The 16,440-nt window shown below is 40.8% G+C and overlaps 1 protein-coding gene across 3 annotated transcripts in view; it reads right to left on the bottom strand.

Annotated features, from left to right (window-relative positions):
* Positions 1–9,210: 9,210 nt before the first annotated feature.
* The window catches only part of LOC140737135 (KN motif and ankyrin repeat domain-containing protein 4-like), a 103,026-nt gene continuing 95,796 nt past the window's right edge, over positions 9,211–16,440 (bottom strand). For all 3 annotated transcript variants that reach the window (XM_073063330.1, XM_073063328.1, XM_073063329.1), the window contains exons 10-11: positions 16,201–16,401; positions 9,211–10,728 (exon numbers count right to left, since the gene is read on the bottom strand). In XM_073063330.1, coding sequence (XP_072919431.1) covers positions 10,627–10,728; positions 16,201–16,401 — 303 coding nt within the window. In that variant the 3' untranslated portion in view covers positions 9,211–10,626. The remainder of the gene's footprint in view (positions 10,729–16,200; positions 16,402–16,440) is intronic.

The following is a 16,440-nucleotide window of genomic DNA, read 5'->3' as shown; positions in this document are numbered from 1 at the left end:
ACAATGTCCTCACGTGCTCGATGGGCAGACTGTAAACTGAAGCCTCATAGGAACTCTCATTCTCCGGAAATAAGCTCCTAACTCTATTGAATACATTTCTACAAAAGCACTATTCTATCTTCCTAAGTGCAGCTTGGCAACTTAGACAGCCAGTCATTTTGCAACATGCAGCAAATCATTTGAGTACTTATCATAACACTTCCCACTGACATTTGCTGTGGCACCTCAAAGCTCATGAAGAGGAAACAATCATTTGCACAAATTACATTGCTCTTTGTTAACCAAGTCAGCAGGGAATATGATTCAAATGATGAATTTAACTAAAGCATTGCAATAAAATAATTAATATAATAACAAACATAGGCCTGCCTATTTCCTCCACCCTCTGATAGTAGTGGAAATACACACACTGAATCTTAACAACGTCTGTGTCTCAGGAGGTACTGAGTGGGGTTGTAATGTACAAGATCTAAATGCTAATTTGTCTATTTGCTGACTATCGTCCTGTTAATTAATTTATTCCGGTAAAAATTACCAAGAAGTAGGTGACACACAATGAGATAAAGTGGTGCCTTGCACTGTCTGGAGAATCCTGTCACTTCCACCCTCAATTTTTCCTGCGTCCATATGATTTCCACTTGAGTAGTTGCATGTAACTCATTGGAAAATAATTGGCAGCAGACAGACCAGCTCATTTTCCTTCTCAAGTCAGGAGGTGTGCTCCTACTGTTCTGGCAAGATCAGTTCTCAGGGCTTATTTGAAAAGGGTGATAATTAGTTGAACCACACAAACTGGAAGATCCAGAGTTAATATGGTCATCCTTTGTCTTTTAGGTAGATTGTCGACCTTTTACACAGTGAAGTTAATTCATCCTGGGTCTTGGAGGATGTGATCCCTGCTGGAGGTTAGATGAGGACTGGATCAGAGTTGACCAGAAAAACTAAGATGCATGAAGAATGGCCATTTGAGCTCGGAATAAGGATGCATTGTGGATCCAGTATTTATATCCATAATTCTGGTGAGAATATTCAAAACTGAACGGCATGTTTACTACGGTAATAATACATGTCCCATTGGCTCAGCCAATTGATCATTATTCAGTATGACATTTAGTTAGATCACAGAATAATGCATAACTTTGGAAAACATCCCAGGATGTTTCTCAGAGCCATAAGGAAACAATATCAAATAAGGAGATATCAAGGAAGATGCTTGGTTATAGTGAACTCTAAAGAACATTTAAAGGAGAAAAAAAGATGAAAGAGAGGAAGAGCTGAAAGCAAAGCTGCTGATGGTAAAGGACTGTGGTGAACTAGATATACCTGTCTGACTGCTCCTGTGGCTCCTCCCACAGACCCCTGCTGACTCCTCCCACAGACCCCTGCTGACTGCTCCTGTGGCTCCTCCCACAGACCCCTGCTGACTGCTCCTGTGGCTCCTCCCACAGACCCCTGCTGACTGCTCCTGTGGCTCCTCCCACAGACCCTGCTGACTGCTCCTGTGGCTCCTCCCACAGACCCCTGCTGACTGCTCCTGTGGCTCCTCCCACAGACCCCTGCTGACTGCTCCTGTGGCTCCTCCCACAGACCCCTGCTGACTGCTCCTGTGGCTCCTCCCACAGACCCCTGCTGACTGCTCCTGTGGCTCCTCCCACAGACCCCCGCTGACTGCTCCTGTGGCTCCTCCCACAGACCCCTGCTGACTGCTCCTGTGGCTCCTCCCACAGACCCCTGTATAAAGGCGACTGCTCTCCCTCATTTTCCCCAGGATGTAGTGCTGTTTATTCTTCCAGTCAATAAAAGCCGATATCTCACTTCCTAAGTCTCAGCGTGAGTTATTGATGGTGCATCAAGGACTGAATCAGAATACACTTAGTGGAGAAATATTTCAAGAGTGGGGACATGCAAGCGTTGTTGGACTGAAGGAGAGTACCAGGACCAGAGAAGGACAGGCAGTCTGTTTAGCAAATATTGATTTTAATACCATTAGGGTTGTTCAAGATTTCATTTCACTACATGGATATGATGACTGTATTAACAAACCATTGGTGCATACAATGGCAATATAACCTGCCTCGTTAAATTAACCCTTTTAAATGAAATTAGAACAATTTCTACTTTATTAAAATTAAAACACATTGCTTAAATAATTTAATTTCAGACAATATCATTGAAAGGTGGCTTCTTTGAAAAAATATCAATACTTGAAGAACAAGTGTCAATGATTTCAGATACTAAACAAATTTATTTTTTCAAGGTTTGAACACAGAATGTGCTCTCGGTCTCCAATTAGTGCCCACTTTTGACAGGTTTATCAACAATGATAATCATTTAAGTGTTTGGAGACATAGTAAAGCAAACCCATACAACCATCTGAAGAGACTAAGGTGATTTGGAAATTCTGATTAAGTTAGATATTTTAATACAATAGTTAATGTTCAGCAATTGATCCATGGGGAAAACACGGAGAACATTTTTAGACTGCATACGGTGATGTGGGATTTGCTATCTGATAGTTCAGATACTCAATGGCAACGTTCAGAATATAATTCTACTCAAGGCCTATTTGCAAAGCTATGGAAAAGTAGAGATGTGCGGGACTAATTGTACGGCTTGAAAGATCTTCCAATTAGTTGCTCTTTAAAAATGCCAGGACCAACGGGATAAACAGCTTTGTTCCAAAATCTATGATTTAACAAACAAAATCCATTTTGGCTAATAGGCAACGTGATTATCCCATAGAGGCGCAGCTGACATTTGCAACCTGTATTCCCAAATCTGCATGTATCCATGGAATGGGATTAACAAGCAGAGAGCAAAATTGTTATAATTGGCCAGAACTGGTCTTGAAGACAACCTGAAATGATTTGCTATCTCACAGAAATAGTACACATCTTAGAAAGCCTCATATTTCTAAGTAGCAACTAAGATTTATTTTATACTGTTTTCCTTTTGTTGTCAACTCAGGCAATTTGAATGAAAAGAAAAACAGTTCAGTTACATGAAAACATTTTAAAGATTTTTAACGATAAGCAGAGTAATGAACAGATTGAAAAAGAAATCAATCATTCTTAATTACAATACAAATATCACCTGCCAGTCAAAAGCTTTAGTCATTGCTGATTAAAGTGAAAATGCTTCAATAATAAATACTTGTGGGAGAAGCAGATGTAGAGCTGTGTGCTAGTTACGTGAGTGATGTGCATCAGTACACTTAACATCTTTTCCATTGTGTGTTTTCAACAAATGAGGAAACATTTCCAAATACTATTGAATTTGCCATTGTGCTCTCAGCATCACATTTCAAGAAACATTTCTTTGAATTGGCTTTAGGATTCACTGACATTTATACTGAAGCAAAAGACATTTATTTTAATAAGTTACCTTTTACAATCTTTACTTTTCATCTGGAATAGGAGAAATCAAATTGAAGACAAGGATTATAAAGCAAGATTGAAAAAATTCATTGTAATGAAGGAACACAAATTCACACTGAGACATTTACAAGTAACGGGGAAAGTCAGGGATTATTTTTTGATCAATGCAACTAACTGCTCTCTACCAGGGAAAGCTGTTTAAGTCTGATGCATAAATGGGCTCAGAAGGCAACGACGGCTTTCTGTAATTATGTGAGCTGATTTTATGTACAGGTATATGAAGTTCTAGCAGAATTGTGGCCAGCTGGTCCTGCATATTCAGAAACTATGGACATGTTGCACACCAATTTCTGATTTTAATGAATATAAATTTGTGGTCAGTAAATGCTTGACTTACTCAGTATAAGTAGATGTTAGGGGTAACGTACCGAGAAAGTAATTATGTGCGGATGAAATCTAAACAAAATGTAATTGTTAGACCAGTTACTTCCCATTGCTAAAATTTTTTGAATATGAGATTCTGCAGATGCTGGAAATCCAAAGTAGCATACACGAAATGCTGCAGGAACTCAGCAGGTTAGGCAGCATCTGTGGGAAGGAATGTCTCCGGCCAAGATCCTTCATCAAGTCTGGAAAGGAAGAGGGTAGGAAAAGGAGGGGGAGGGGAGAAATACAAGCACACCTTTGCTCAGTCCGAAACAAGCAGAATTTCCCAGATGCCAACCATTTAAAATCCAATCCCTATTCCCACATTACAAGCACAAGAAAATTTGCAGACGCTGGAGACCTGAAGTAATACACACACAAAATGCTGGAGGAACTCAGCAGGCCAGGCAGCATCGATGGAAAAGAGTAAACAGTCGACGTTTCTGCTGAGAGCCTTCAGCAGGACTGGACAGGAAGAGAAGAAGGTGGGGAGAGTGGAGGAAGAAATACAAGGTGGTGGATGATAGGTGAAACCGGGAGAGGGGAAGGGGTTGAAGCAAAGAGCTGGGAAGTTGATTGATGAAAGAGATAAAGGGCCAATCAGCCTCCCACTCTGACACGTTGCTTCATGGCCTCTCTACTGCCGCTCTCAGGTTGAAGGAGCAACGCCTCATATTCCCTCTCGCTGGCTTCCAGCCTGATGGCATGAACACTGACTTCAGTAACTTCCGGAAATTTCTCCCATTCCCCCATCTCCCTTTTTCCATTTTCCATTCTGGCTCCCTTCTTACCCTTTCTATTCTCCTCACCTGCCTCTTAACTCTCTCTAGTGCCTCTCCTCCTTCCCTTTCTCCCATGGTCTCCTTTCCTCTCCTATCAGATCCCTTCTTCTACAGCTCTTTACTTTTTCCACCCATCACCTCCCAGCTTCTCTCTCGAACCCCTCCCCCTCAACTGGCTTTACCTATCACCCTCTGTTATGTTTTGTAACTCCATAAAATAAAAACTAATTTCAAGAAAAAAATGGAAGCCCAGGAGGGTCACTTTAAGTGAGGAAGACACGTATGGCGTGGCAGTGTGATGACATATGCTGTTCACATTCTGTGACATATAATCTGTAATTCATTATTTAAGTAAAGACGAGAAAATCTGCTGATGGTGGAAATCTAAATAAACACACACAAAATGCCGGAGGAACTCTGCAGGCCAGGCAGCATCGATGGAAAAGAGTAAACGGTTGATGTTTCGGGCCGAGAACCTTCAGCAAGACCCTTCCCAAGTCCTGATGAAGGACCTAAGCCCAAGACATTGACTGTTTCCATTGAGGCTGCCTGGCCCACTGAGTTCCTCCAGCATCTTGTGTGTGTTACTATTTAAACAAGGAATGTTTACTGAAACAATATATTTATAATATTACTCAAATTTTACTGAAATATTAAACACACAACACTCCTCTCTGCTTAGCTATAAACCCCAATTTAATACAGAGTGCTTTTCAACTATATACTCTACACTATATAAGTAATATACACAATTTCACAGCATAGTAAATTTTAAATTGATCCATTCAGGCCTGAAGATTTAATCGTTATGAAGGCTTTCTTACTCTTGTGGGATAATGTCTTCCTGACAAGGGCGGGTTCACTCTGCTTGGCAGTGAGACTTGTGGCTGTGAAACAATCTCATGTTCTGGGGGTGCTTTTAGGAGTTGGCTCTGGAACTGCAGGAAGTGATTCTGACAAATCTGAGTAACTTCCTTCTGGATGTGAGGATCGTTATGCGTGAGTACAATGCTGATGCCACTATTTCCTTTGTCTTTTGGAAAGCCACCTCAGACTGCTTTATCTATTGTCATTTCTTCCCAATTTGTAGTAATGAGTTCAAAGGGTGGAGACAGGAACCTGTTACAATAATTGACAAATCCTAGAAATGACTGGAACTGCAACACACCTTTTGGCCTTGGGGCCTCCGCCACCCTCTTGAATTTTCTCAGCACTCGGTGCGTCAACAGTAAGTAATGCTTGGTTTAAAGAACTCACACTTGTTGTGCATGCCCTGAGCCCATAATCTATTTTAATCCTTTTAACAGGGTCTCCAGATATTGGAGATGTTCCTTGTCATCCAGTTTACACTGAGTGCCCAGACAGCCTTGCAGCACCTGGCCTATGGCTTTCTGCAAGTGTGCAGGGGCCAATATAAGCCTATTATAGCAATGAAGCTCTTTGTGAGTGTTTATGGTGAGAAACACGTTTCACTCTTCTTCCATCTCTATTTGCAGGTAGGCTTTCACTGTTTACTTTGCTAAAGTATGTTCCTCTGCAAAGGATTGCACAGGTATTCACTGTCCTGGGCAGAGAGATACATCTACTGACAGTACTGGGTTGAAGATGACTTTAAGATCACCACAGATCCTGACAGACCTGTTCTTCTTTGCTACTGGAACCACTGCTCATGGGCTCTAATCAACGTTTAAAAGTATTCCTTCAGGCTCCATGTGAGCTAGCTCACTGGCCACGTCAACATGGACGATATAAGAAACCAGAGGGCCTTTTTAAAATCTGGGTGTGGCATTTTCATTTAACACCATTTTACCCCTGAAATGTTTGAGTTTTCCAATGCCATCCTTGAACCCTGCTGAGGCATCATCCAGTACCTTTCTTAATTTGCTTTCAGTCGGCTCTTTTGCAGGGGATGTGGTGGATGAATCTCCAATCGAGTTGCAGATGTCTCAGACAATCATGACCCCAAAACGCTGGCTCTCCTGTTTTTACCACATTCAAGCCCAATGTGGCTAATAGAATGCTGTATTTCAGTCTTACAAATGTCATTCACACAGGTGTAATTTTTTCTAGTATAAATTCTTAGTTGCATATTCGCATGTTTCAGTTCAGCACCTTTGAAATGCTATTCAAACTCATTTTGTGGAACGACTGAAACAGCCGAGCCAATGTCCAATTTCATTTAATTAATTTGCCGTTCACTTCTGGGGTAAGCCATATTGCTTGTCTATTGTTAGCTTGCACATTACAAGCTCAAAGATACCCAGTCCTGCGTCACTGTCATCATCATTGGATTTTTCATCAACAGCTGGGAGATTAGTGCCCCTACAACAATGGGTAACACAATTTGGTCAGCCAGGCCAGTTTCTGCTTAGATACTGCAAAATTCACTTTCAATTGAATTTAAGAGAGTGTAACTCAATTGTGCCTGTTTGCTGTTTCCATTGACAGAGCTATTTCAACTGTTCTGTTAATTGTAAATTGTACTTCAGTTAGAAATTGTTTTTGAATGCTTTCTTGTAATGTTCCTGCATTACTTTCATGATATCAACAAAGCTGATTTTGGCTAGTTTGGTTGAAGCAGTTAAATTTTGAAGCAAACTGTATGCCTTTAAATCCAACACACTCAGAAAAACTGGCACTTGTTTCTCATTGGCTATTCCATTTGCTTTAAAATATTGCTCAGTCTGTTCCATATAAAATATACCATTACCTGTTGAGTAATTAAACACACCAATCTTTCCAATGCAGCCAGGATTTTTCTGCATTTTTTAGGATTATTATCACCCGATGCTCACTGTTTATACATCCATGAATTTGTCCGTTTTCTGCATTTTAAAAAAAACTGACCATGTCTGTCCCTTCAAAAGAAACATGTGCTGTGTTGCTTTTTTTAAACTCGGCTGTTTCTTGCTGTGTTTTTTAAAAAACTTCAACATCTCATAGAAACATAGAAAACCTGCAGCACAATACAGGCCCTTCAGCCCACAAAGTTGTGCCGACCATGTCCTTACCTTAGAAATTACCAAGGGTTACCCATAGCCCTCTATTTTTCTGAGCTCCTTGTACCTGTCTTGTTGCACTTCAGCGGGTCTTCGGCTCATTTTAAACTTCTTCATTGCCACTGTTATGTTTCATAACTCCACAAAATAAAAGCTAATCACAAGAAAAAGATGGAAGCCCAGGAGAACAGGCCTTAGTTTCATTTTTACTTTAAGTTAGGCACACACGTATGATGTGGCGGTGTGATGATGTGTACCATTCACCTACTGTTACATATAACCCACAATAAATTATTTGAACAAAGAATGCTTACTTAAACTTAATTAAATAATATTTTTACAATATCACTCAAATGTAAACAAATTCCCCTCCCCTGACCTTGTTATTCTGACTTCTTTCCCCTTTTTTTCCCAATCCTGATGAAGGGTCTCGGCCCGAAATGTCAAATCTTTATTCCTTTCCATAATGCTGCCTGACCTGGTGTGTGTGTGTGTGTGTGTGTGTGTGTGTGTGTGTGTGTGTGTGTGTGTGTGTGTGTGTGTGTGTGTGTGTGTGTGTGTGTGTGTGTGTGTGTGTGTGTGTGTGTGTGTGTGTGTGTGTGTGTGTGTGTGTGTGTGTGTGTGTGTGTGTGTGTGTTATTTAAAATTCTTCAAATTTTATTTAGACTCAAAATAAGGCTATTGTTCTCAGAATGGGAATGGTATCAACCCATTATTAAAGTGCATAGAAATAGTGTGGCTACATTAAGGGAGCAATGCAAATCTGCATTTAGGTACTTTAAAGATTAAAGATCTAAGGATTAGCTTTATTTATCACATGTACATCGAAACGTGCAATAAAATAAAAACGTGCATCACTTGCGTCAAGTCAAGTCAGCGAGGAATGTTCTGGGCAGCCTGCAAGTGTTATCACGACACCTCTGTCAGCATAGCATGCCCACAACTCACTACCCCTAACCGTACATGTTTGGAACGTGGGATGAAACCGGAGAGAACCCAGGGAGAACTTACAAATTTGTTACAGACAGTGGCGGGGATCGAACCTGGCTGATTATACAGCTGGCTCTCTAAAGTGTTGTGCAAACTGTTGCAGTGCCGTATCCAACTGAGTATTTTTATATTCCTGGACTGAGTATTTTTAGTCACTCTCCCTTAATTATATTTCATGATTTCAAAGATCTGATCTGTACCTGCATTGTTTCAGATTTGATTAAGTGGCGATATGAACTGCATTAAATAGAAAGCCAAAGATCATTTTATAACCTCAGAAGGTCCCAATAAAATAATTTTTGAAGCTTTGTTGTCAGAACATAGAAAACGTAGTAATTTGCACACAGGAAAATCCCACATACAAGTAACAATTAGAAAATCTGTTTCTGTGATGTTATTTCAGGAGAAATATTGACCTGTTTATTGGGAATTAAAGCCTTGGTTCTCTTTGTTAGGCTTTGCCATCTCTAACTTCCATCGGGGATGGTTGATAGAAGGAATCAGTCAGATGTAAAACCAATGCCCACCTGAACGCAGGTAATCTGGATCAGACCTGACCCGACGATTTGGATTAAGCTTTGATTCCAAAACAATTCGTAATCAACATGGATAATAGAGTCAACATGGACTCCAATCAGGAGACCAAAGCACAGATTTAATGTTTCTTCAGCAAGATGGTACTGAAACAATGCTTTGAAGTATTGAGAGAAAGAAAGAGAATGAATCAATAAAGGGAAAACAAAAAGGGAGGAAGCAAAGCTGTCAGTGAGGCCTACATGTGGAGAAAGAATCCAATTTAATGACCAATTTACGGTCTCCTATGACTGAAAACAATCTCTTTTGATAGCTGAAAATATCATTTAATGATTTAATGAAGTTGATTGATCAGTAATGTCATTCCCATCATTTGTAATATGTAACAGATTATGAAAAGTTAAAAATCAATATGATGGTTGCTACACCTAATTGCTGACTCAAGATCAATTCATGCAAAGTTAGGGTATTCTACAGAAGGTAATCAACAACTTCATTATTTCTTGCTATTATTACAAACAGTAACAGTAATATATTTAAGATTCAGTGTTAGCTGATGTTAAATAGTGCATCAAGACTGGGCATGTTTTATAATACTTCTGTAATATTAACAAGATTAATCTCAGGCAAAGCCATTAAAACCCAAAATAACATAACACTGTAGTTGCTGTCAAAACCAGCTTATTCTAGCTTAATGGCTATAAGTTCACAACAACACACACTTTTCTTATAAACAAGAGAAAATCTGCAGATATTGGAAATCCAAGCAACATACACAAAATGCTGGAGGAACTCAGCAGGCCAGGCAGCATCCATGTAAAAGAGTACAGTCAATATTTTGGGCTGAAACTCTTCAGCAGGACTCCTCTCGGCCTGAAACATCGACCGTACTCTTTCCCATAGATGCTGCCTGGCTTGCTGAGTTCCTCCAGCATTTTGTGTGTGTTGCTTTTCTTGTCATGATTTGCAATGGACACGAATCTGAAGATATTGCAAATATATCAATCTTAAAGCACATTAATGTAAAAGCAGAAGATATTTTTTGTCTTACAGTGACAGCTGTATTCAATTAGTTTTATCAGAATTGAAATAAATGGTATTTGTATAATCTGATATGCAAATTTTCTTTATAAGGCTCTCCACTATAATGGCACTGAAAGGTACAGCATTAACTTGTAACATATATGCACTTCAGAATTAATGTCCTTTCTCTTTGAAGCAATGTTACAGAACTATTGCATAAAACAGCTTCAGGATTTATTGTCTGCAAGTGTCAGTCAGGTATGCTTTTTGACAGTATCCTTCTATAGCATTAACAACTTCTGAATATGTGATTTTTGAGGACAAATTAAGGCATGATTTTCAATACAAGGATAACTTGCATAATTTGAAGGGCTGAAAGACTTCTCCAATGAGTGATTTGTAGCTGTGAGGAAACAGTGTGTAGCTGTTAATAAGTGTCATTACTGTTTTTAATCCTGATTGTGAAGTAATTAAGGAAGCAGCAGCGAATGCAAATCAAAGAGTGGAAGAGGTGCCTCTATTCCTGTGGATGCTCAACAGCTCAGTGATTTCCTTCTGGCCAGCTTGCAAAGCAATGTTCATAGCAGTGTTGCCATTCTGTTGGGAAAACGAGAGAGACAAGCAGGGTATGAAACACTGAAAATGTGGTAAGTAAATCATCTAACATTTTGTCAAAGGTCAAAGTCCCTGCCAACATTATGCTCCAGTGCTGCTTTTAGGTATGTCACAACACAGAGAACAGGTTTCATTTCCTCACCTACCACTCGCTCTACATGTGAAGTTCATGCCTTCAAATCAAACTGTAGCAGCCAATTATTAAGTGATGCTGAAGCTTATTCCCAAAGGAAGAAAAAAAAATACAACTGAGGGACCAGTGTTTTTACTACATAGTTTAATTCATATTTAATATAATCCCTTCATTTGATTCATAAAAATTAAGATCTTCTTTCTCAATGCCTTTATTTGCCTCTCTGGCAGTTTATTTTTCAAAGAAAAAGGGGAATAATCCTGGTTTGGTCACAGGGTGTGACAAAACAGGTCTGCAGGCACCACAGCAAAGGATGAGGCAGATGGTACTCGACTCCTCCTCAGTCCTGGGAATGTAATCACAGTCCCATTGTATGCCACTGACAGCCATCTCAGAATTAACAGAGATGCTTGCAATAATCCCTATAATTAGTTTAGACAGCTGGTAACAATCATAACAATCCTCCCCTGAAATAATCTTCCAGTGGCAATTAACATGTTACATTAGAACATTATAAATTATTGCATCTCATTGAGATTCACGAACAATAAAGTCACTTTAAAAAGCTACTAATCATCTCTATTCACCAAAAATCTATTTGATGCATTCAAAACTCACTAGCAAGTGTACCAAAATGTGAATGATATGTAAAATGCGCTTATGGTGACTTTTTGCACTAATCAAGTTGAGAATTGCAATGGAATATGTTTCTGTTTCAGGCATTATCAAGCACTCTCAGGTCAATGTACCTAAGCACAGTAAAGCCTCTTTTAGTTTGCCTTAGTAACATCATTCAACTCAAACTTTCAATTCACAAATCATTTACCAGCATTTCCCAAGATCCCACCACACCAGATGTTCCTGTGGCCTCTCTGAAACAACCAGATTGTGTCATGTTGTAAATAATCAGGGGCTGCATGCCTCGACAATGACAAGTGTGGAAACAGGCAATGGGAAAACCATTGCTGAGGTGCGCTCTTCAGGGTCCACAGAATCTTAACTATGCACCTTGAAGTGAAGTCACTTCTGTGACTTAGATCAGCTGGCTGAGGGGTGAGAGCATGATGGGGATGAGATAGAGAAGCAAAGACCAGCAATTCAGTGTTACCTTGTGAGGCCAGCAGTAAAGCCTTTGGTTTCTCAAATGCACAACAGAGTATAGAATGCAGTTTGCCACACTGGAAGAAATACAAATAAGTTACTGATTCACCAGGGACCCAGGACAGGAAAAGGGATGAAACAAAAAGGCAGGTAAACACTTGCAGAGCAGAGAAATGGGCATTGCTGACGACAGAAGAACGAGTCCCTACGGAGTGAAGAAATGGGGAGGAGGGCATGTTGTGCCTGGTTGATACTATCAAAAACATTCTGCTGATGATACTTGACTAATGCTTGTTTGAGATTGGGACATGCATTCTATAGGTGTGATGTCCTGGCAGTGAACTAGTTAATGGTGGAAGGCAGCACCCCAAGTCTTTACCTCAGGAGTAGACTGTCTTGCATTGTAGCGCTGGGACCTTTGGAGTGACAAGAGGATTACTGCACATGACCATCAAACAACCACATTTAGTGAAAGTGCGTAATAATGTGCAAAATAACAAACCCTAACCTGTATGGAGCTGGTTGTAGGAAATAACTTTGTGGAGTACTGCAAGTGAGAATCTGCAGACTTGTTGACCTATGGATGCATGATAGTGGAAACTGAAACTCCTGGAATAGTTTGAATATTGGAAACAGGGCTGATAACTTTCATGGAATACACACACACACACACACACACACACACACACACACACACACACACACACACACACACACACACACACACACACACACACACACACACACACACACACACACACACACACACACACACACACACACACACACACACACACACCTGCTGTATTTTAATTATCCTACTATAGTATATCCATTATCAACACTACAAAGAATAACTATTGTCATAGAATCACATTAGAAGGAAATAAGCCTTTCAGTCCACGCATTTACACAATTTTCATTCTATTCTTCCCACTTTTCCATCAATTCCCCCAATTCTACTAGTCACTTACAGACTAGGGGTAAAGTTCAGTAGTAATTAACCTATCAACCTGCTCGTCTTTGGGAGGCGGGTGCAACCAGAGTACCCACTTCATATGTAATGTTCAGGAGGGTAGCCAACTTCCATGCAAACAGCACCAGAGATCAGGATCTGCCGGGCAACAGCCCTTATTAGTAACACAATGTTCCCTTAACGGAATAAAGTTTTGTAGAAAGTTCCAAAAACACACACTTTATTTGAGCTCCTTATGGGTAAAATCTTTATATTCTATATACAATGTTTGAGTATACAAATCCACTTGCTCAAACATTACGTGCAGAATATAAAAGTTGGTCCATCTCAGTGGGCTAAAGGCTCTGTTTTGTGCTGTATGACTTTGGCGCTATCACTAATAAAAGTGAGATGTTGTCAGTACTGAAACATAGAAAACCTACAGCGCAATTCAGGCCCTTCGGCCCATAAAGCTGTGCTGAACATGTCCCTACCTTAGCAGTACCTAGACTTTACCCATTGCTCTCTGTTTTTCTGAGCTCCGTGTAGCCATCCAGGAGTCTCTTAAAAGACCCTATTGTTTCCGCCTCCACCACTGCCACCGGCAGCCCATTCCACGCACTCACCACTCTCTACGTAAAAAACTTACCCCTGACATCTCCTCTGTACCTACTTCCAAGCACCTTAAAACTACACCCTCTCGTGCTAGCCATTTCAGCCCTGGGAAAAAGCCTCTGACTATCCACACAATCAATGCCTCTCATTATCTTGTATATCTCTATCGTCACCTCTCATCCTCCATCGCTCCAAGGAGAAAAGGCCAAGTTCACTCAATCTATTTTCATAAGGCATGCCCCCCAATCCAGTCAACATCCTTGTAAATCTCCTCTGCACCCTTTCTATACTTTCCACATCCTTCCTGTAGTGAGGCGACCAGAATTGAGCACTGTACTCTAAGTGGGGTCTGACCAGGGTCCAATGAAGCTGCAACATTACCTCTCGGCTCTTAAACTCAATCCCACGATTGATGAAGGCCAATGCACTGTATGCCTTCTTAACCACAGAGTCAACCTGCGTAGCAGCTTTGAGTGTCCTATGGACTCGGACCCCAAAATCCCTCTGATCCTCCACAGTGCCAAGAGTCTTACCATTAATTCTATATTCTGCCATCATATTTGACCTACTAAAATGACCCACCTCACACTTATCTGGGTTGAACTCCATCTGTCACTTCTCAGCCCAGTTTTGTATCCTATCAATGTCCCATTGTAACCTCTGACAGCCCTCCACACTATCCACAACACCCCCAACCTTTGTGTCATCTGCAAATTTACTAACCTATCCCTCCACTTCCTCATCCAGGTCATTTATAAAAATCACGTAGAGTAGGGGTCCCAGAACAGATCCCTGAGGCACCCCACTAGTGACCGACCTCCATGCAGAATATGACCCGTCTACAACCACCCTTTGCCTTCTGTGGGCAAGCCAGTTCTGGATCCACAAAGCAATGTCCCCTTGGATCCCATGCCTCCTTACTTTCTCAATAAGCCTTGCATTGGGTACCTTGTCAAATGCCTTGCTGAAATCCATATACACTACATCTACTGCTCTACACTCATCAATGTGTTTAGTCACATCCTCAAAAAATTCAATCAGGCTCGTAAGGCATGACCTGCCTTTCACAGCCATGCTGAATATTCCTAATCATATTATGTCTCTCCAAATGTTCATAAATCCTGCCTCTCAGGATCTTCTCCATCAACTTACCAACCACTGAAGTGAGACTCACTGGCTTATAAACTTTGCATAAACTTTGAACTTATTCAAGAAAGGGAGCAGGGATAGCCCAGGAAACATCTGCAACCCTCCAATCCTCCGGCACCTCTACCATCCTCATTGATGATACAAAGATCATTGCCAGTGGCTCAGTAATCTCCTCCCTCGCCTCCCACTGTAGACTGGGATACATCCCATCCGGTCCCAGTGACCGATGGAAAATGGAAAACGATGTTTTCCAAAAGCTCCAGCACATCCTCTTTCTTAATATCTACGTTCTCAAGCTTTTCAGTACACTGCAAGTCATCCCTACAATCGTCAAGATCCTTTTCCGTAATGAGTACTGAAGCAAAGTATTCATTAAGTACCTCTGCTATCTCCTCCGGTTCCATACACACTTCCCCACTGTCACACTTGATAGGTCCTATTCTCTCATGTCTTATCCTCTTGCTCTTCACATACTTGTAGAATGCCTTGGGGTTTTCCTTAATCCTGTCAGCCAAGGCCGTCTCATGGCCCCTTCTGACTCTCCTAATTTCATTCTTAAGCTCCTTCCTGCTAGCCTTATAATTTTATAGATTCATATAATTACCTAGTTTTTTGAACCTTTTGTAAATTCCTCTTTTTTTCTTGACTAGATTTACAACAGCCTTTGTACACCACGGGTCTTGTACCCTACCATCCTTTCCCTGTCTCATTGGAACGTACCTATGCAGAACCCCACGGAAATATCCCCTGAACATATGCCACATTTCTTCGATACATTTCCCTGAGAATATCCATTTCCAATTTATGCTTCCAAGTTCCTGCCTGATAGCCTCATAGTTCCCCTTACTCCAATTAAACGTTTCCCTAACTTGTCTGTTCCTATCCCTCTCCAGTGATGATATAGAATTGTGATCACTATCTCTAAAATGCTCTCCCACTGAGAGACCTGACACCTGACCAGGTTCATTTCCCAGTACCAGATCAAGTACAGCCTCTCCTCTTGTAGGCTTATCTACATATTGTGTTAAGAAACCTTCCTGAACACACCTAACAAACTCCACCCCATCTAAATCCCTCAATCAATATTTGGGAAATTAAAATCTCCCACCACAGCAACCCTGTTATTATTTCTCCTTTCCAGAATCTGTCTCCCTATCTGCTCTTTGATGTCCCTGTTACTATTATTGTGGTCTATAAAAAAAATCCAGTAGAGTTATTGACCCCTTCCTATTCCTCACTTCCACCCACAGAAACTCCGTAGACAACCCTTCTGTGACTTTCTCCTTTTCTGTAGCCGTGACACTATCTCTGATCAACAGTGCCACGCCCCAACTGCTTTTGCCTCCCTCCCTACTTAGTATGGAGTAGGTTTGCCCCAAGATAACTTGATGAATGACGAGGAGCAACAACCAGCAAGAAGAGTAGATAGGGATGGGCAATTGATAAAAATCTGGAAAAGAAGCAAAGCATGAGGTCTAAGATGATGTAAAATTATACTCACTTTATCAGTTAGTTCTGAGTTACATCCAGGCTGAGCCAAAAGGAGTTTAACAATCTCAATGTGACCATGTTCGCTTGCACACATAAGGGCTGTAGACCCATCGGTGTCTTGGATATTCACATTGGCCCCATTGTTCAGCAGAGCTTTGACCATATCAGTCCTTCCATAACTGACAGCCAGCATGAGTGCTGTCTGCCCTGTCTGGAAAAGGAAATCACACTTGGTTGTTATTACTTTTAA

Source organism: Hemitrygon akajei, chromosome 12 (genome assembly GCF_048418815.1).
Source record: "Hemitrygon akajei chromosome 12, sHemAka1.3, whole genome shotgun sequence".
Taxonomy (NCBI): domain Eukaryota; kingdom Metazoa; phylum Chordata; class Chondrichthyes; order Myliobatiformes; family Dasyatidae; genus Hemitrygon; species Hemitrygon akajei.
Note: the sequence above shows the minus strand (reverse complement) of the source record. Positions and strands in the feature narration are given on the sequence as shown.